This window comes from Labrus mixtus, chromosome 15, assembly GCF_963584025.1.
Source record: "Labrus mixtus chromosome 15, fLabMix1.1, whole genome shotgun sequence".
Lineage (NCBI taxonomy): Eukaryota > Metazoa > Chordata > Actinopteri > Labriformes > Labridae > Labrus > Labrus mixtus.
The window spans coordinates 16,629,504-16,651,556 of record NC_083626.1 but is presented as its reverse complement, the minus strand read 5'-3'; the positions used below and the strand labels follow the sequence as shown (position 1 = coordinate 16,651,556).

The following is a 22,053-nucleotide window of genomic DNA, read 5'->3' as shown; positions in this document are numbered from 1 at the left end:
AATGTTTTGCCTCAAACACAACTAATGCCTCAATATATGGGCACACTATATAATAACTGTATACTGAATCTACAGTAATAATGGCACATTTTTTTTTAATCCTGTACTTTCCAAATAGCACAGGTGCCTGTTTTTAGTTGAAGCCTTAGGTACCGGTATGTCTTCAGCCCTGATGCAGTCTGAAGATGAGCGTTGCAAGTGTCCCAGTGGGAAATAAGATAATAAGGGCTGATCTTCAATTTCCCTCCACAGTGTCCCATGGTTATAGCCAATTACACGATAATGTCTCTGTTTCCTTCAGACCTGAGCATGCATTAAACTCCCTGTGCTTTATAATAGTATATTGAGTGCTGTCCATGGTGCTGAAATTGTAAACCTAGTTCATCGCTCTACTGTTCTTCTTTCACCATCTACTGTGGCGACTGTGGCTCAACAAAGTTTTTCTTTACATAATGAGCACTATTAGTACACCAAGCCACTAATCTGTATACTGTTAGTTAACTCAGAATGTTCCATGTCCTACTATCACTATCCATACTATCACTCTAATATCCACAATAGAGGAATGCTTAAGATACTGTATATATTTTTTTAGATCCGGGAAGCCGGTCTTATTTTCGTTTGAATAATACTGTACGGTAAATGAACCTATACTGCTTGTGTCACCTTTTCTATTAACGTTTGTCCCTCTTTACTGGTCCAGAATCCATAATGTCCTCCACTGTAGCTGAAACTACAAGACCTCTGGCCTGTGTGTCTAGGACCCCTCTAGCCAACAATCACTGCAACATTCTTCCAATGGGACGAAATAAGACTCATCCTCAACGCCTGCACAATCAGGGATGGACAGATGAAAACTAAAAGGCCCAGAAGTGGCCTTTATTTAAACACTATTATTTAATTTTGTTCAGTTAAGGGACATGAAAATAAACCCAACCTTAACTGTTTCCTCTCAGAAGTCTACTTCTGCCATATGAAAAAAAATGCCTTTAAACATTCGAGCAAAGCCCGCACAGGCCAAGCTGTCTGCTGCCTCAAAGAGTGGGGGGCACACAGATGGCAACACATCTCATTCACGCTTTTCCAGATCCCCCAAACAAGGGAAGGGTAAACAGGCTACGAGTTCTGCACCAGGCTTTCGATCTGGGCTAGAACCTGGCTCTGTGTCTGGGGGTGTGCCTGCGCCAGCGTCAAAACCGGCTGGAGGTCAATGCGCGGTCTCCAGACCAGGTTCAAAGACCAAACCTAGCTCGTCAACAGATAAAGGAGTAACTCATGGTTCAGCAACAGCTCCGGGGGGTAAAACCCTGTCCATGGAGAACATCCAGTCGTTGAGTGCTGCCTATGCCACTTCAGGCACCATGTACCCTCATGAGCGGGATTCCTTGGAACCCTCTGGTGGGTACCCCAAGGGTACCATGACACTGGGCAGAAGCACAAGTCGCTCCTCTTACACTAATCGGACAACGGCTATGGGAAGCAGCCCAAACATCACCTCTTATGGTCCGTCAGACCCCTATGGAGACCAAACCTTGCATCCTGCAGGGAGTTCCAGTTTGCGGAATCAGTCTGGAAGGCATCCCCAGGCACCAGACTCCGCTGGACGTGGGGAGGTCTCAACGTTTGATCTACAGTCTCAGCTTAGGGAGCTTCAGAGGGAGAATGACAACCTGAGAAAAGAACTGGATGGTGGAAGGGAAGGAAGGATGGGCCACAGTATGAACAATGTGAACTTCTGGAGCCCAGATGTGAAAAGAGACAAGGGGGTAAGGCAAGAGGAGGGAGGAAGGGCCTCTGTTCTGAGGGACCAGTACAGGACTAACCAAGAGGATGCACAGGTGAGAAAAAATAAAAAAAATTGGGAGTTTGATCAAAAATGAAGAACATTCAAAACTCTTATTCATCAAACATCACATCCAAACTATTTGTGTCATTCCACCCATCTCCTCTGCACGTCATACTCCTCGCATCATACCTTTTGTTTCTAACGTCAAGGTTGCATAGAAATGCTACTGTGCAGTTTGTAAAGATGTTTGCCAGGATTGGCACTGTCTGTGTTTCCATGGGAACATGCCCCTGTGGCAGCAATTCCAAGTGTAAGCCAGTTTCTAGATGAGCTCACAGCTACTCCTTAAGGGACAGTGACCAGTCTGTCCTGTGCCTCTTCTCATAGGAGTCTTTCCTACTGAGTCCAAGTCATTCTTCATGTTTTTCACTGTATTGCTACAACTATATATGTTATTTTTTAGTCTGCTTTCCTCTTTATCCTACACTGGGAGACACCTGATTTCTATTTGTCTGGGTTGCATTTTACTTCTCTTAACTTTGTCTGGTGTCATGTAATGTTTCTCTTGAGGAAAAATAACTCTGCGTTTTATAGTGTGTTGTCCTGTTCAGATAATCTTTCCGAATTTGCAGCATGTGAGCTTGTGTTAAAAACTCTTTTCTGCTCGTCTTTTCCCTTACACAGGCTTGCAAAAACTTCAGTCATACCTGCACTCATCCATGAGACTCCTCCCTTTAGTTACCAAGGAGCCACCTCTGCATTTGTATTTATAGCTTTCTCATCTCACATTGTCATTCAGTGACACAAACATCCACACATACACACACCTGAGATTTTAAAACCTCAAGTACAAAAAATTCACTCATTTTAACTTTCTTCAGGAGCTTATCCATTGCTATATGTCTTTATTAACAAACACAATAACATTCTGAAATTGCATGAAGATCTTTATTTCTAGCTACTTTTCGAATTTAAGAAAGACCACATGCACACATAACTCTCCCACATGTACACATAAATATGCACACAACTTTTACCACCCACAAGGTGTTGCCTTCACCAAAGGTAGTTCAGTCAGCTTTATAGGCAATAGATGTGTTTACAACCTAACTACTGATGTTACGATTCTCATGTCTGTTGTATTAAAAGGAGCAGGACAGTCAATATAACCAGCGCCTGTATATTTGCAGGCTGGTCGCAACTTGGCCCTGTCTCTGATAGATGTATGTGTTTGTCTCTGTTCTGTTCCTTCAGGCATCAGACCCATACACTTGTGTATCACGTTTTTTTTTCAAGTGTTGACTCATTTGTCCCTCCCACACTCTTCTGAACTGTGTTCTTCCATTCACCCTTTTCTTCTTTCATCTAGTGAAACATAATGGTACCTTTTCCTTAAATGTATAACTGTATTACCTCATGTATCTTTAAGGAAAGCTTTATAAAGCTTTATGAGTAACAAACATAGCTGGTTAGATATTCTCTGTAATATTTTTTGTTTAATAATACCCATTACAATACCTGAATTGGCAATTTAGATGCCACCGAACAATCAGATACCAGTGCAGAAGTTCACATCATGTGATACGATGTCAGTCATTGTTATATTGCCTGTCTCAGGTTAAACCTATTGTAGAGTATACAATGAGATTGAAAAAGGAATACAACAGAACTTGTTGTTATTAGATAGGACAGCTTAAGAGAGATAGAAAATGTGGGGAGAGAGAGTGAGGCATGACATGCACTGTAAAGCGTCAGGATCAAGAGACAAACCTCGGACCAGTGCGATGTGGACTATAGCCTCTGTACATGGGGTGCTGTACCAACTGAGCTGAACCAGTGCCACTGAGCTTCCTAGTTCTACATTGATTCGATTCCACCTAGAATCTCATAATCTGAGAGAAAGAGATTTCTGCAGATGATTTGGCTCCTGTATAAATGTGAAAGAATGATGAACTCTGAAGGAATCCTAGCCTTAAAGCAAACTAACCTAATGTTAACAACTCTTATCTGTTGCCACCATACTCTTCTTATCAGCTTTATGCTCCATCTTTCCTTCAGATTATCACTTTCCTTTTTTCCCCCTCACTTCCTTCCTTTTATTTTGCCCTTTGAGACTCTCTAGGGAGAGTTGAGCCTGTCGAGAGATATTTGTAATTAGCATAAGGAATGTCACCTTTTCCCTCAGCTGCAATGAACAGAGTTGTCCCCTGACCATCTGTTTGTTATGTGTGTGTGTGAGTGTACTTGTATGTGTTTTGTGTACACATGCGCATATGTATTTGTGTCTTCAGTCGAGGTTGCGTGTGTGTTTGTGCAGAGGATTGTCCACCCACTCAGACTTGATATTCAGTGCTAGCTTGTTGCATTGATTATCCGTGTTCACCCTTGCCTGCCTCCTACATCCCAACTCTGTGTCCTTGACGCTCCCCACCTTCTGGACTTGAGCAGAGGAGTAAGAACACTCAAGGAAAAATTAGTAATATCTTCCCACAGATTGAGAGATTAGTAATTTACCTTCCGCTAAGTGTTTGTGTCAATGAATATTAGTCATCCTCTATGATGAGTCAGATTGATTTATTTTTTTGTATCTTCTGTGTTTTTCTTTTTTGTTTCATTTCCTAACAGTCTTTTCATACCCTGCATCATCAATCATAATGATAAAGTCCAGGGGCTCAAGCACAGAATGATTTTTTATTGACCAGACAGGAAATCGTACAGGTGTATAAATTAGAAGATTGTATTTTTCATCACTTTGCACTGCAACATTCGGCAGAAGCAGGAAAAGTAGAGAGAACTGTGTTATCCCCATCAACTCTCTATTAGAGCCCATTTGTGTCACTTAGTAATCAATTGTTCAAGTGATACATGTATTGACTTTTCAATCAGTCATGAAATCATTAAACCTCCCCAGACTTGCTCAAGCAGGGATGACTCAAGTGTTACAAAGTAGCAAACTAAGTTCAAATGCATTCAAGGTCAAGATCTTCCGAGTATCATTCAATGAAATGTTTAGCGACTAGGCATTTTTAATTTTCCCTCTGATATAATACTCCAGCTTAGAAACAATGTGGAAAACCCAACCTACCACTAGAAAATAGAAAAACCATTCTGCATTTTGACAACTTTGTTTTACAAGTTTGCTCAATGGCATCTAATGCTTTAATGGTGTCCTTAATAAATGATTGAATCATCAGTTAGAATCCATTGACAATTGATTACTTAGACTGCTGCAATAATTATTTTCAGTATTTATTTTTTCCCGAATTGCAGATAAGTTTTCAACCCCTTATCATCCTTTCTTCCATTGGTTTTCATCTACCTGCACCCCAAGCCATGTCACTTTGCTTGCAGTGACCTCTATGTATGCTCCCTGTATCTTTAAAGAGATATATCGCCCTCTGGTGGCCAAAGCAAACAATCATCAGCCAGCAGCTTGATATAATCCAAATGAGTCTTTGATGTTTATATTTTTTGTGTTCTCTTTTTGCTTTATACATATGTGTGTCTTTTTCATATCTCTGATGCAGCCTGGGGATGTCAGAAGGAACAAGGTCTGTTTTATGAACCTAAATTTTGAAAGGTGTCAAGGAATTATGTTGTCAACAATTATATGTCTGTGTGTTAGACATGTTTGTTTTCCAACTAAATGAATTAATGTGTGCTTGTCAATCTTTGTCTTTGTAGCAGATTCCATTGACAGTTCAGGAACTTCAGGAGGAGTTGAGGGCTCACAGGGAGATGAACAGTCGCTTACAGCAACAACGACAGCAGGGTAACTCTGGCTCCTACCGAGAACTCCATACAGACCAGGACCACAGAGGGGGGCTAAGCCCTGGCCACAGTCCCAGACAAAGCCCAAGCAACCTTCACAGCCCTGTGCAAAAGAACAGCTTGAGAGCCAGCCCATCCAACACCTACAATCCAAGGCAACAGGAAGCTGATGTCATCATTCACAGCCCTGGTTATGGCTGTAACGCTGCTGTAGCTGTGCAGAGAATCAGTCCTGCCAACACCCTTCAGCCCGGGCCGAGGAAGAGCCCAAGTCAGCCTCTCTACAGTCAAGGTCCCCAATTAGCACCAAGCGCAAGCTCACTTCGGCCCTGCAGCCCCTGCCAGGTACCCGGATGTGACGGCTTCTCCTCAACTCCTCCTATTGATCCATCAGAGGAAAATCTCTTCAGCCTGCAGTCTGAGCACGAGCGGCAGGCTAAAGAACTTTACCTGTTGAGGAAGACCATGGAGGAGATGGAGATGAGAATCGACTCTCAGAAGCAGACGCTGGGTGCACGGGATGAGAGCATCCAGAGGCTGCTGGAGATGCTTCAAGGCCAAGGTCAGAGTCAGGGACCCTGGGGTCGGGGACAGCGGACGGGCATAATCACCATGGCGGCACAGGAAGCTGAAGCCCAGCTGGAGAACATGCACGTGAGAGAGGTGTGTTATATTTTTCCGCTATTTCAATGTATCTGAACCAGTCAACTGTAGTTTCAAAGTGATTTTAACAGATGGGTTGGAGAGTATGATGGTGTTATTATTTATATTTGATTTAACACGGGGATTTTTTTCAATTTTATTAACAATAATTCACAATCTGTTGTATTTACTTTAAGAGAACGTTAATAGATATTACTAATTTATAACATTTAGCTGTGAATTATTTTTTATCCGCAGTGCATGTGTGTGTATAAGAGTGGGTGTGTGTTTGTAGTGTTATATATGTATGGACACACAGTGGCAGCAGAAAGCTGCTCAGCAGGTCTTATCAATGGGCCAGATTAACATACGGAGAGCTCTAAGCCTGTGTGCAGCCATGCCGTTTTACAATCTGACTCCTTTAGGTTGTGTGTGTGTGTGTGCGCGTGTGTTCCTGGGTATTCACAGCATGCTCACATTCCACTTTTCTTTAGATAGAAGAGTTAAATTAGGATATAAATTTATTGCAGCCAATCAAAAATCCATGTAGAAAATTTTGAAAATATTGTTGTTTTTGTACCCCACTCTCTCCTCTTACTGTCTTTCCTCAGAGACTGATTTTTATTGATTGAGTATTTAAAATAACCTGCCCTCCAGTTAGCGGTGGAGCATAGGTGTCTCTATATGCTATCCCAGTAGTAGGCTGCTCTGCGCTCTTCACTCCTGCCTTGTTTATTTTTAACTCCTAAATCTTCTTAGCCTTTAATTTCTCTACCTCTCTGTCAGTGTGTGTGTGTGCGTGTTCATGTCAGTGCATGCCTCTGCTATTGTTTGTGTAATGATGTTCATGTTTTTCTGTCTATCTGTTGTTTGTCTGCCTCTGACTGTTAGGCCCGGTCACAATGATTGCAAGTGTGATTGTGTCTGTGTGTGTGTTTGTGAGCATGCGTGCACATCTGGGACTTGTCAGCTTAGTGTCTCTAGCGAGGACACTCCCTCTCTGGGCTTCCGCCGGTGGCTGATGGGATATCCACCCATGCTGGGTGTCACCGTGATGATTTTGACAGAGAGGAGTGTGGGTTGTTTTAGCCCATGCTAATGCAGCAACTGTGTGTACCTGTGTGTGAATGTGTGTAATGTATGGGACCAACTCATGTTTTGTGTGTAAGAGGTGAGTACCTGTTTGCACACACTCTGAGCGCTGTGCTATTTTTAACTGCTTGACAGCTTAACACATGCTGTGGGTGTAAGGGGGAGGAGGGGGTGTCTGGATCTGAGAGGTAAGGTTAGAGGGAGAGAGGGAGTGATGGGTGAAAGGAGTGTTTTCTTTGGTAGAAAAACAAGCTGTGTTTTTCTGAATATTAATGTATGATTAATGAGGGGAAACACCCGACTGCCCTGACTGAAAAGAGGGAAGATTGTTGTTCCCTAGTTTTTTTCCTCTCGTGTACTTCTTTCCCTTTTACCTTCTCTCCTCTGAGGTTGAGATTGTTTGAAGTTGTTATGACTTCTGTGTGTGTGTGTGTGCGTGTGTGTGTGTGTGTGTGTGTGTGTGTGTGGCTGCATTTGTGTGTGTCTGTTTGTGTTGATTCATATTTATATTAAGAAATTACTGCTTGAGTATGTTAATAGTTTTTAAATGTATTATTTATTTAAGTATTTTACTGTATGGACTGTAGTACGTCAGATGTTAAGATTTCTGTAAAACACTGGGCATCATCCGTTTCATATTAGTTTTCGTAAAATACTTAATTTAATTTTCTTAATATTGTCATTACATAATTTGTTGGGTCCCAAATTCATTGCATTGGAATTTAGTGTAATGAGAACTAAAAAAAACATTGCAAATAATGAATATTTATGTGTTGATGCTTAAATGCATTAACCAGCTTTCATGTTTGATATCCACCAATAAATTAAAACGTATTATTGATTCACAATATTACCTTTTATTATACAGTGTTTACCTTAAGTAACTGGGGCCTAGTGTTATTTTTTGAAGCTCTATAACCCTATTTGTACTAGATTGAATTTGGTCTTACATTTGTAGCACTTGTCATAGTCAGCTATGGCCGACCAGTGGTGGTAGTGGGATAATGCCTCTATTGGGGGGCACTGCTCTTATTTCAGTGAATAGCTCCAAAGGAAACCAGCACGACTGCCTTTCATTACCATCATCATAAATGCCTCTATTTTCAGTTCACCACTGCTGTTATTTGTTCTTAAACATGGCAAAGGGTTGGCACCTGGACTCTCTTTGAATTCTCTCATTGAAAAAGAAAATAATCACCACACATTTTTGTTAATATAATCACACTTGTATTTTTTGAAAACAAGCTTTAGGAGAGGGGTGTGTATAAACTAGGGCTGTCAGCATTAACTAGTCAATCACACCTAAATAAATGTCTGAAGTGAATGCATCGATAAGCCTCCACAGTCTCCCTGAAGTCACAGTGATGAAAAAGAACAACACTACTGCATCTTTGAATGTCTGATTTACTTTTAAAGAAACTCTCAGACAGCTCAGTTGACGAGTCAAAAGTTATATCCACCCTATGAAATCAAACATTTAACTTTTTTTACCATTTCTTTACATTTTTTTCATTTAGTTTTTGATCCATTTTGATCCGTTTCTTTTTCTGTGGTTAAGTTGATGTCAAAACCTTTGTTCTACCAGAAGTTCCTCAGTTTATTTCAAAATAAAAGCAGGACTTAATTCAAACAGCAAGTGAAGTACTCTCAGTTTAAAACAGTACACAAATTCAAAATAAAAGCTGAATAATATATATTTTTTAATGCGAAACAATGGAATTTCAATCGCGTTTAACTATTGAAAATAAGCAATTTAAATTAATAATCGTTTGACAACCCTAGTATGAATTATTATATATTGCAAATAAGAAAATTGAGGAAGGCAGTGGCACCACAGATAACTGAAATCTGCTTTCATTTGTTTCCTTTCTCTTCTTGATCAGACACTTTTGACACTACACATTATTTGTGTATGTTTTGTTGATGTGCAGTTTGAATATGTGCTCCATAACTCCTTCACCTTCTGATGTGTGTTGGAAGAGGGGCGGTGTGTGCCAGCTTTCAGAATTAGAAACACTGTCATCTCTAGTTTCTCCCTTTGTTATTGTGATAAGAAGTATGTGTGGTACACTCTGAAATACTAATTGGCAGAATGTACTTTTTTTGCACTACAAGCAGTGTCCACAAAGTGGCAGTGTCCCATCAGAATTTAACTACTGTGGAGTTCACATGAACTGTAACTGAAGTTATGTGCTTATGTGTGATGTCTCTCTCGCACGCACGCACGCACGCACACACACACACACACACACACACACACACACACGCACGCATGCTGTGAGGCATAAATCTGGGCCTAATCTGCTCTCCCCAGCCGCCAGGTCCCTGTAGACCCAGTAATAACAGCTGCACCACTGGTCTGTTCTTGCCTAGCCCTGACCTGCTGCCAAGGGCGTGCACACACTCATGCACACTCTCACTGTGAGAATTTAACTTGAAGATGGCATATCTGCTTTCATACATATTGTAATGCAGATTTTATGTGGTTTTTAGGATTCTCTATAGAGTCAGGGCCCATACAGTAAAATGAGATGTTTTCTCACAGTATTGGATCAGTAGGACTGAGTATTTAGCATTGCTCTATTGTTGACAATAGAAGGGAAAGGCACTTATGGCTCCACACTTTTCTATGCAGTGACTGGCTTCAGAAGTCATATATTGTTATTCTTGGCAGGCTCTCTCTGTCTGCCCCCACATTCTTTCAAAAACCTAGATGAAACTTCAGCAACGTAGCCTTTAAAAAATTCAGATGCCAGAAAATAGAGGAAAAGTGGAAGTTCATCTTAGCAACTTCGTTTTCCTTAATGCACATTTGTTTTTATGCCCTCAGCCTTTTAGCTGCACTATTGAGTTTTCTCCTTCTCCCTCTTTTCTCATCTGCCTTCCTGGCTGTGTTTATTTACCTCTCATTTGACTCTTCCCACTCTCTCTTTTCTCTAACGGATACGCTATCTGTTGTGGTTAGATTAATCGGTAAAAAGCCTGTCACGGGTACAGCCTTTCAGGGCTCCCTTCATGATTGGCTATTTCAGCCACCACTAATGAAGCCCTTCTCTACTGACGTTCGAGGTCCACTGTAAACACTGTTAGCAAACACTAACACACACACTAATTCTCCTTTTTCTTCACCACACCCTGGGTGCCTCACACCCAGCACGCTCTGGTGATCTCCCAGAATGCTTGAGCGGAAAAAAAGTTTATCGGGACAAAATTACACCCCTCAAACCTTCACCTAAATCCCCCCATGTCTTGACAAGTCTTTCCCTCAGATTTGACTTTTTGTCAAACGTGTTATAGAGCTGATTGAGCTGCCTATCATTGAGCTGATAGGCAGACACATTTTAATATTTGTGGCAAAGGAAATCTGTTTCCCTTTTCTCTCACTGATGAAGAAGGGATGGGAATGTGATTGATGAATGTGTGTGTCGATGTATCTGTGCTTGTCCCAGTCTATGCATGGCACATATGACACCATTGCCTCCAGGCTAGAATTGAACCTTCTGACCGTATCCTTCATTCAGGATGCCGGCACTTATTGCTATAGTGTTACGTTTGATCCTATTCATTCCATATGCTCTGTCCTCTGACACATGTGGAGCAGAAAAGATGGTCTTTGATGACATTCTCTCTTGCATGACTTAATTTCCCCCCATTGTACTGTAACTGTGGTTGATAAGGAGTTGATACACACTCTCTCAGTGGAACAGATTAATGCTTGGATGTCCACAAGACACCCACACACTCATGACAGTGACACATTAATACACATTTGGTCAGTGGAAGATTAGGACTGTGGCAGTAGTGGGCATGCCCGCCTGTGAGAAGACATGCTCCGACAGCAGTAATCCTTCCTTTCCTCAACTGATAAGGACTCCAGGATAAAGCCCTTATCTCCTCCCATTTACAATCTCTGGTAGAACTGGGAAGAATGGGAGCAATGGGAAATCATGACAACCTGTTGCATCTTCTTTTTTGCCCACCCCCTGGTTGTCCTCTGAATGACTGATGAGCTGCCTTAATATGAATGCCCCTTTCTGCATGTGGTTACTATTTGGGTTGGATTTTACCATACTGACAATCTTTTTTTTCTGGTTTTTGTTTTGATGGCATTACAGCTTCTCTGTTTTTAAGCAAATCTTTATTGCCATCTTTGTTTTTTTTTAATCCTTACAACTTGTGAGGTGCTACAATATATACACATACATTCCAGATGTTGAACATTAATCAGTATGCAGTGTGTGCTTGAAATTGAGTCTGTGTTTTGAAGCCCTCTGTGTTTTTTTTTCTTACTTTTTTAAATTCACAGATTCTTCTAAAGCTTAAACTTAATTAGAAGGCTGCAGCTGTGATGGACTATCTTGTTTTACATGCTGCTCACCATAAGCAATAGCAGAATACAATCCAATGCAATAGTTCTGAATTGAATCCTCTATGAAGCTGAAATTGATGAAGTTTTAAAGCTTCAGAGCCTGGGGTTCACAACCATAAGGTTCAATAAAGATGAAATGGGATTAAAAGAGTAGTTCATTGTAGTACATTGCTCTCAGAGATACATTTTGGCATCTTTGCTGTTGTACCCCACATGTCTGCACAGATACAGTATGTAAAAGCTTTTGTGATCACAGATGTCTCCCCTTCAAGACAACAGGCAGGGCTTACATGCAGGCTGATTAGAGCAAAGCAGCAGCAATGGTTGTGTTGTGGTTGCTGTTCCAATGAAACATTTTGAAATGCATATCAGGCTGTTGTTAAAACTGGCTAACAAACTTCACCCTTTTTTGCTCTCTCTCTTTAGAGATGACATGCTTTAGGCTACATTAATTTATGCATTGATATTTGTCTTTGTATTATTGCAATTGTTTTTAATCAGGGTAGATTTACAAAATAATACACCAAGAAAACCCAAACATGAAAGGGTCAGTTCAGGTCCTTCTGATCATGTGGTTATTTAAATGTTCCCAGTTACTGCTTTGCTCATGCTAAATATAGCTTTAAATAATAGGAACTGCAATATTGTTCTCTCGTCCAATTATACTTTTCCTTATACTCCGGCTCAATAAGTATGATGTATGTCGGTATGTGTGTGTGCTTTTGTGAAGGCATAGTTGTGGTTCAGTTACCCTTAATTATTGATGGAAGAAGAGTAGCGCATGTGCTGGCAGGCAGTGTTGCTAAGCAAGAGCTTTAGCATGCCAGTGACATCTGTGAGAGAGAAAGAGATAACAAGTGAGAAATGGAAAGATGGAGAGAGTGAGAGTGTTAGAGACAGATTATTTTGACCTGTAGTTGAGTCTGCCTCCAACCTGCTAACAAATAGAGACAGAAAGAGATCTTAAAATGTTTTTTTCATTTTGCAAAACAAATTTTAAGGAATTTTAAGGATGTCCATTAGAGCCTAGCTGTATGTACCAAAAGATCTAAAGAAGAAGGCTTGGATTGGTCTAACTGCTCAGTGCATTTTATCTGAAGCCGTGGGTGCTAGAAAGTTCCAAAGATGATGAGCCGCCAGGCTTATTTTTATCGGGTCCCTCCCCAGGAGCTTCATCGCCGAAACCAGCTCCAGGCTGATCCGGCCAAGACCAGGGCTCTGCAGACTGTCATTGATATGAAGGTAGGACTTAAAGGCAAATGTGGTACAAACAGGAGAAGCTATATTTAATTATAATATGCTTCACTGGGAGTGTTCATTTCTTTTGTGGATATGTTGATAGATTCATGCAGATAAGTGTTTTTTACTGTTAACAGAAGCAGCAGAGGAGTATATGTGAGAATAGTGAGCTCATGTTGTGTAGGTGTTGTGGTAAAACATGGAAAAAGTCTAGTGTGATCTTGTTTGAGCTGTGTGGTTTTCTGTTCAGACGCGGTTAGTTTTCTGGTTCACTCTGATATTAGCTTCATACCTTCCAAACTTTGATTACTGATGTGCACTGCTGTTACATGGGCAGTTAGTAGAAGATCACGATGGCCTGTAAATGCAGACACTAACAAACAATCCCATCTTATTGTTGCCTCATGTTTCCATGGCAGACCATGCCCAAGTGGCCATTATTGGCCCATGCAGAGTCAAGCACTTATTCAATTTGTTTCAAATGTCACATATGGAAGCTTTCACTCTCATCTCATCCCTTTGAAGTCTTCAGAGCTGTGAAAATGCAGTTGACTCCACATGTGTCTGCCTGCACACCCACCCACGCACACACATTTAATGTTCATTCAGCAAACGCTTTTTCCAAAAGTGACTTCTTTACAGCAAAACCACAGTTATTTTTCACACATACTTTGTGATTTGTCTGCCTATTAACAACATGCACATGTGCTAGCCTGAAATACAAACAGTGTGTCACAATGCATGACAGAGGCTTAATTAAATCTGACTATTAATTTAAAAAATCCAAACTTATTATTCCATATGGGCTACACATTTGTTAGAGTCTGCACTTGTTGCTGATTCCTGCATTGTGGATTTTTGAAAAAAAAATATGGTATTAATACAACCATGTTGAAGTTGTATGTACTGGTCCTGTGAGTGTTTAATAACCAGTGTTTGTACTTGCAGTGTTTTTTCTTTCTCTAAGTCGTGTATATGTGTTTTTTTAATTACAGAACACCAACCCCCCTTTCTGTTTTGATCCTGACATTGTCTGGCAGGTACAGTAATGAGTAGTCAAACCTTTTTTCCTTCTTTCCACTCAATAGCTACTTGCGTTCAGTACTTGTATTTTGCTCTTTCACATATTCTTCATGCTTGAAATGCAGCACCATCTTGTCAGAAGTTCAGAAGGTTATGTTTCAGGCCTTTTGGGGCCAAGCTTCTCTTAGATTATTTCCAATTGTAGGAATGTTGTTTTTGACGTTTCCTTTGTGTTTTCCCTGGGTTTGCTTTGTTTCTCTTTCTCCGAGTGTTGTTTCTTCTTTTTGATCCAGAGTGGAATCAGTTATTAAACTAAGATAAATAATTCAATACCATATTCTGTGTGTGGGCATTTCTGTTCCGTGTGTGTATGATTGTAATTTGTGTAAGGAGAGGGGATTCCCTAGATGCCCAGCCTTGACTTTTATCTAGGTCTAGTTTGTTTGTGTTGGTGTGTTATATGTATCTTTATGCATTCCTGTGTGCTCGGCTTATGTGTGTATCGGATGGTATAACCAGCACCGTGTGCTATGCAGGTCTGAAGTCAGTGGCGGTAATAGAGGTCATATGCTTACATGATGCCTGTGGTTTAGGTTGATGGCATCATGCAAGCTGCTTCCATTTATTCAATTACCTTTCTCATCTCTTCCAAGGTTGGGCTTTTAACGTATGTCTGAACCTATGCATCTAAACATCCTCAAGACCTGTCCATGACAGATCCTTCCATTCGCTCACAGATACTGCCATGGCTAAACTGCACACACAACTGCCAACAACCTTGACATGTTTGCCCTGTTTTCAGTTAATTCCATTCAAAATTAATATAAAATTTGAGGCTGTAATCAAATAGAGGGTACGTTGGATAATTCTATGACTATGCTGCCGGTTTAAGGATCATTCAGGCCTCAGGCCTCAACTGTTTAGGGCAGAGCCTGGGCTGGAGGGTGGGCTATGTCTGACTATTTCTTTAACTTTCTGAAAAAATACCTCCTCTTTTTTTACACTTTCTGTTCCTGTACTTTTACATTCTGAAAATGAACATTTGAATGAGACGAATTTAAAGATTAATTTGATAGACAATTGTACAAAGAGTAACATTTGACACTTTTAACCCCTATGAATACCAGAGCCTAATATCTCAGTCAGATCTTTGCTGACTGTGTGCCTGCTTACTGTTGCTGGTGCAGGACACCAAGATCTCTTCCCTGGAGAGGAACATGAGAGACTTAGAGGATGAGGTCCAGATGTTAAGGACCAGCGGCCTTATCCACCCTGATGACAGACAGGATGAGCTCAAGCAGGTGGATGTCTACAAGAGCCATTCCAAATTCATGAAGACAAAGGTAGAACGTCCGAGCATGCCACCCGAGGCAACTTTACCTGCATGTCCTGAGCGATGCATGTTTGTCTTGAAGCATCCATTACAGCTGTGTGAGAACGAGTTCTATGCATGTGGTCATTGCATGCTCATTGAGAACGAAGCATTGTATGGACTATCTGTAATATGAGACTGCATGGTTCAGTTTGCTGTATCTTTCACATTGATAAGGTAACTCCTATGTATACAAATGCTAAATGTATTAAGAGCGATTCATTTTTTGTTGTTTTATTTTTCTCCTTCTAATTGGCACCACACATTTGTGTATCTTACCTACCTACCCTGTGTGTTTACCAGTGATTGTTCTGCTGTCCATTTGTGACAGTTGACTTTTCTGAGTGAGCAAACTTAAGCCTTATCAGCTCAAAATACATTGTGTTTTTCTTTTTTAAGACATGAATACTTTCATCAAAAGTACACTTTAAAAGTAGGAGGGATTCTGTTTTATCAGAAGAGTTGACTTTCAAAGTAGCCATAAAATATATATATATATATATATATATATACATATTATTGCACTATCATTTTTTTTCCAGTATCTTTTAGACCATCTGTATAAGGACAGAGCAGTTTATCGGCTGACATTTACATGTTGAAATAGGTATAATGACATACTGTATGAACAGAAGCCATGTTCAAAAATGTTAATTTCAGGTTTCTTGCCGAGTGTCCATGATGTATGACTCCCATGAGCAGTGCTCCATGTGAAAATAATTCTCTTTGGTTCATTAATGGGGCTCTTTGTAGGGCCCATTTGTCATTGCATCAGGGAAGTTCCTGATCCAATCATAAAAGAGATGTTTTTATGAATGGAAACCTGACAGATGAATGTGAGCTTACAACGACAGAGGAAAGCTCTCTCCTCACCCGTACTGACCTGAGACGATATACATCACAGTGATGGGCCTGGCTCCCTCTCCCTTGTCTCATCTTTCTGCTAAACACAGAGAGACAAAACGCACATGGAGATGCATAGACACACAGATTCACTCTATATCCTTGAAGTGTTTAGGATGCTGGTCTTTCAGCAGTGGTGGTGACTCGTGTTGAAGTGACACTGCGATAAGAGAAACCATAGAGGACAGCCTCCCTGTCCTTCTGGTGTCCTCTCTTGGCTTTGATAAACCAGAGAGTGGCTTCTGAGAACAAGAACAATGTTGAAGTTGAAGTAGAATCTCACCAACCTCAACCTTCTGAAGACTAAACTGTGTGGTGGAGGAGTGCAGAGTACGGAGGAGTGTGGAGGAGCACCAAGCCAGCTGGGAATTAGACTAGAATTCCCTGAGCAACTCTCCAGCTGGCTTTGTTCTGTATTTAGTGGCTCGCTCTTTTCTTGTCTTTTTGTCTTTGAGCAGGTCTTGTCACCATGTGTGCCTCCCATCAGAACAGCTCCCACATTCCTCCTCCCCACTCAACAGCCCTGGATTAAAGAACAAGCAGAAGTACCCCTCTCATTAGACTCTCTCCTCTCTCATTATTGAATTCATCCAACCCAGTATTCTTTAAATCACTTGTTTCACTTTTTATCTATAGTGCTTATCATTTAATGATGTAACTTTTCCACTATGTTCCCATCTTTGGACTTCCTTTTCTCTCTGTCTTACTGTCTCCCTTGAGTCTCACCTTTCTGAACGTGTCTAACACAGTCTTTTTTTTAAATACCAATTCCTCTATCCCAAACTGATATTTGATTTCAGCTTGATTCTGACTTAAAGATCTAGCTAAGTGATGGTGACAATAGGGCAGATATTTACCTTTCCATTCTATGTGTTTATATGCTCATACTACATCATTCATTATTAGCAAACTGTGGGGGCATTTTAACATAGGAATTATTTCAAGTTTGATATGCCAACAAGTTCTATGTATGCTTGCAATATCTGCAAAACTGCTACATTGCTATTAACAAAATGAAGGAAGCTATATTTAGGTCAAGACAGATGCTGTCAAAGCTGTGTGGGGCATGCAGCTTTTTCAACACTGATATGTAGAGGGAACTCGGTATAAGCCGTAACACGGCAAACTCAGATATTTGTACTGGGACTTACATAAGTTTGATCTGAGCATTTCAACTTGTGACTGTAGCGCAGCTTTTGCCTCCTGGTTTTGCATTATTCAATCCTTCTTCTCCTTGCTCTCTTTGGCTCTTTCTTTCCATGAATAAGGGGTTGATAGGTCAAGCACTGCTCCAGTCAGCATTCCCCCTGTTATGAGCTGAACCTTGCTCAGTCGTTTAAAGAAATCTTTCTCTGAATCAGCTTTGTGCATTTTTGGCAACAGTAGACAGATGACAATCTTCTGCTTATAGCTAGCCTCAGCACAAAGCCCAGCCTATGTTAGGTAGTGGTTTTGATTTATTTTGTGTTTTTTTTTTGTCCTACTCTGTTTGCCTTACCTTAAAACAATCTGTAACCTGTGAGAGTGTCATACTGCATCCCGTAAGGCTGTGTGCCTGCATGTAGTTTTGACCCCTTGGCCGTTTGGCTTAGATAGTCTACAGAGTAGACTGTGGGCCTGGCTCTCCACCGAGTGCAGACTGAAAAAGTTGTGCTGGGTGATAATTCAAGATTGTTTTGTATCATTTCTTTTCACAGGGTAATGTCACAGAGTTAAAACTTTTAAATAATATAGGCTACAGAAATGTTCCGTCTTCAAAAAATATGTACATTTTTTTAGACATTATGGAATAATAAAATATTAAAACTTTGGCTTATCGGAATACAAATATTTCTTTCTTCTAATCTACAGTATGTGATTCGGAAAAACAAGATCGCTATCACGCTATTAATTGCCTCCACATTGCCCTGTCCCTGATTTAAAAGCATGTGCTTGTTAGATTAAAAAGAATGTGTGCTTTTGAAACACGTCTGAAGTTGCTGATAAAGGAGAACAAAGTGTTAAAAAAACGGTTTAGTTTATTTCATCTTATGCAACACAGACGCTGCTTTTTTCAGTAGTTCTGCATATGGTTCATACGTGTGTGTGCGTTTGCTTGAAAAAATGTAATTTTGTGTGTCTCTTTGAAAAGTGTTCTTATCTGCAAGTTTATCAATCTGCAATCAGTTCACTCAATGATGACTAAAAGTTTTTCATAACAAATGTGTGCTTGTGATTCTGTGCTTGTCAGATAGAGCAGCTGAAGCAGGAGCAGACCAGGAAGGAGACAGAGATGCAGGCCCTGCAGACCAAACTAGAAACCCTGACCAATCAGAACTCGGACTGCAAGCAACACATTGAGGTGCTTAAGGAGTCGCTCAGTGCCAAGGAGCAACGCGCCAATACACTACAGACAGAGGTCAGTACACACACATATACACAAATCTGCAGACACACAAAAATGTACCCGCACAGATGCAAACACTTACCATGATGCACTGAGGAAGCAACTCCAGCTTCCTCGGAACCACTTGTAAAGATACACACAGCCTCAGCTGGATGTGGCTGTCTGACAGTGACGATGTCTGTAGATCACCTCAGTAATAACACAAACCAAGAGTTATAATATGTTTAGGCTGTTTTTCAGCTTGCTGTGGTTTTAACAGGGATAAAGATTATATTTTAGTGTAAAAGCTTCCTGTTGTATTCCTCTTTATTTGACCTTTACTTGCTTGCTTGCTTGCTTTTGTGTTTAGCCGATTCATAAAAAAAAAAAAGAAGTTATTTTGTCGTCCAGGGACAGCCGAGAAATGCTATCACATTTCCAGTGATGAAAATAAATGTATGCTGTTCCAGGAGAAATACAATAAGTGACCAGTTTACATGCAGATACTTAGGAGATGACAGGGGTCACCGCAACCACACAAGTGCAATCACCTCATATAACGTAACTTTAGAAAGAAACTATGCTGGAGCAAACAATCCTTTCTTTCTCCGCCTTGTTTTTTTCCCTTCTTTCTAACGAGGTAGGTGGAAAAAATGTCGATGCGTGTGGCTTCTGTAGTCCACCAGTGGGTTTGTGCGTGTGGGCGGGTCGGTATCACAGAAGACAGGAGGGTGCTTGCAGCTTTTCGTCTACATCTTTTTAGTTTCTCTACTCCATAGTTCTAATGATTTTATCACCACTGTTAGGGATGGAGGCAGGTTGAATGTGGAGAAATGGAGGAGTGTGTGTGTGTTTGTGTGTGTGTGTGTGTGGTACAGGAGAGGGGGGGGTTAGTATTTTTCTCCATCACTCTCTAGACTTGGAACTGATACTTTAGATGTCTTTGTGTAAGGCAGTTGAAAGCAGCCTGCTAACTATGTCCACTCATCATTACAGGAAGCAATTTGGGACAAAATTAGGCCTAATTGTACGTACATGTGCAAAGAATTTTGGCCCTTGCAGTTGGCTGAATACATCATTCTTAAAGGAATTTGTTTTAAGTGTTTTTTTATGTGTGTGTAGTTTTTGTTTGTGTCCTGAATTGAAATGTCATTTAAGAAATACAGAGGTGTGGACTCAAGTCACAGATAGACTTGGACTTGAGCCTTACGACTTGAAAATACTTGAGATTTAAATGTGTGTATGTTATTTTAGGGCCATATGATTTCTGCAATGCGGAAAACAAAGATTCAATCATTGAATTTGACGATGAAAATGGAATCAACTGTAAACCACAGAATATTTTCCCTAGCAATCTCAGTGTTTTTAAAGTTTAAAGCACGTCTGGTTACCTGCAGAGTCTTTCTTCTGCTCATCTGCTGTCTGCCTGTCGGACAAGTTTCCTTAACTAGATAATGCGTAGATAAATGATAAATGGACTTCTATAGCCATATTCTAGTCTTCTGACCACTCAGTGTGCTTTTACAATACATATAACATTCACAGCATTTACAGTAATCTAAATGCTCCCGCACTCTTATTACCTGATGAACAATTAATCTGGTACTTGCTGGTTTTTTATTTCTTATTGTGAAAAAAAACAAACGTACATCAGTACTATGTGTCTGTGGGACAATGGTCTTCAAATCCCAGGTCTGAATGAAATGACAAGTGATGGTAACATATGACTCTGTGGTGAGAGCTGTCAAGTCTGCAGTAAACAGACTTGACAAACAGCCAATTCTGCTGCATCTGTCCTGCTCTCGTAGCTGTTGTTAGCCGTGATGGTGGCTTGCACCCTGGCTCGACAAATGCCATCAGCTCGAGGAAGGTCTCTCATCCACAAGGCTTAACTGGAGCCTATCTCTAGTCACCATTATTATACTATAAACTAGTCTGGACATAGGGGTCATCATCGACATGGGCTAACAGGGTCAGCAAATGAAGTGAGACTATCTGTTCTCAGTCTACATATAATTCTTGTTTGTTTAAAGTAACATTTTAGTTGCATGAGCCAGTGACTCTACTAATTATCAAGAGACTGATGCCTTCTTGTTGGCAGGTGGTGTGTGTTTATGTGACACAGATATGTGTATATTTGTGCATGATTACAAAGCAATGCATGTGCAAGGGGAGGTTAATAGGCAACTATAATGCGGACAGTATTCACCTCAGTGATAGGTAGCCTGTATCCTTCTCCTCTCTCATAGGACACTGCAGCGGGCTGTAATCAGATCTGACATGTCTAGATTACAATAAACACACACTGCCTCACACAGACAATAATACATACAAGAACAGGTACGCTGTCAGTCCTGATTGCTGGACTCTCATCTCTGGTCTTGTGTATTTTTGTTCCTGCTTTTGAAGTTGCAGTTTCCCTCTCTTAGAAAAGGCTAGGGTTTCCCGGACTAAGTGGGCAAACCAGAGGATGATTAAAGATATTGAGTGTGCTTTAGGCAACCATTGGCCCTGCATTCCTTTGGTGACAGTCAGTCATCTAGCCAGGATGCACAACCATTCTCAAAGGATCATCCTTCACAACTCAGTCATATTATAATTTCATAGCACTTGGCAGTTTGATTCACTGTTCCTACATCTCAGTTATACCCAGATTTCCCTCTGCTTCCACAATGAACAGTTGACCATCGTACTTTTCTACAAAGACATGAATGTGTGCCAGATTGGAGGCATTACAAACGCCAGTTATTTTGTCAGTAGTCCAATCCCACAGAGACAGGCTGGTTTCTCCCAGACATGGGGAGCAGCTTCGTCTCATAGACACTTGTCTCTAAAAGCAATTCACATCAGGATAGGACCAAGAGAGGGCTGAACAGAGCAGGCACTGTGAGAGTGGGAACGAAAAAATGGAAGTGTATTTATTTGTCAGTCAAAGTTAAGGACAGCTTCCAAATGGGCCTTAGTGAATATGTCTTCAGATAACTGGAAATTGTGGAAAATAATGAGTGTAGCCTTGTGTATGAGAATTGTGACTCTTCTACCGCTGCTCATGTCTGCGGAAACCTAATCCTTTAATACAGTATGTGTCTTTCTAGCCCCTGATCAGGACAAAGCAGGGCTGTAACTATACTCTGGTAGATCAGGTAACCTATCAGAGACCTTCCTGCATATTTAACCAGCCAGAGAATGAGGAACAGGCCACAACCCCAGAGGAAAATAGGCTTGCTGGCATGTGCTTTGACTATGTAACATTTCCTTTGAGAGTTTTGGATCTTTCAAAGAGGTCAGGTCGGACTGCGTTAAAATATTTGGGCCTGTTTATTTAGCCCCGTTTCCACCAAGCGGTCCGGTTTGGTACAGTTTGGTACAGTAAACCCTGGACTTGCTTGCTTTTCCACAGCCAACCATACCCTTACACATCACTAAATCACTGGGCACGCAATATAGACAGCCAATAAATTCAACAGAGAAGAAGAACATGACACATTAAA

General features: G+C 40.8%; 1 protein-coding gene across 2 annotated transcripts in view; it reads left to right on the top strand.

Annotated features, from left to right (window-relative positions):
- The window catches only part of LOC132989273 (ERC protein 2-like), a 145,570-nt gene that overhangs the window by 1,356 nt on the left and 122,161 nt on the right, over positions 1-22,053 (top strand). For both annotated transcript variants that reach the window (XM_061056791.1, XM_061056790.1), the window contains exons 2-6: positions 704-1,838; positions 5,314-5,337; positions 5,471-6,220; positions 15,110-15,265; positions 18,428-18,595. In XM_061056791.1, coding sequence (XP_060912774.1) covers positions 984-1,838; positions 5,314-5,337; positions 5,471-6,220; positions 15,110-15,265; positions 18,428-18,595 — 1,953 coding nt within the window. In that variant the 5' untranslated portion in view covers positions 704-983. The remainder of the gene's footprint in view (positions 1-703; positions 1,839-5,313; positions 5,338-5,470; positions 6,221-15,109; positions 15,266-18,427; positions 18,596-22,053) is intronic.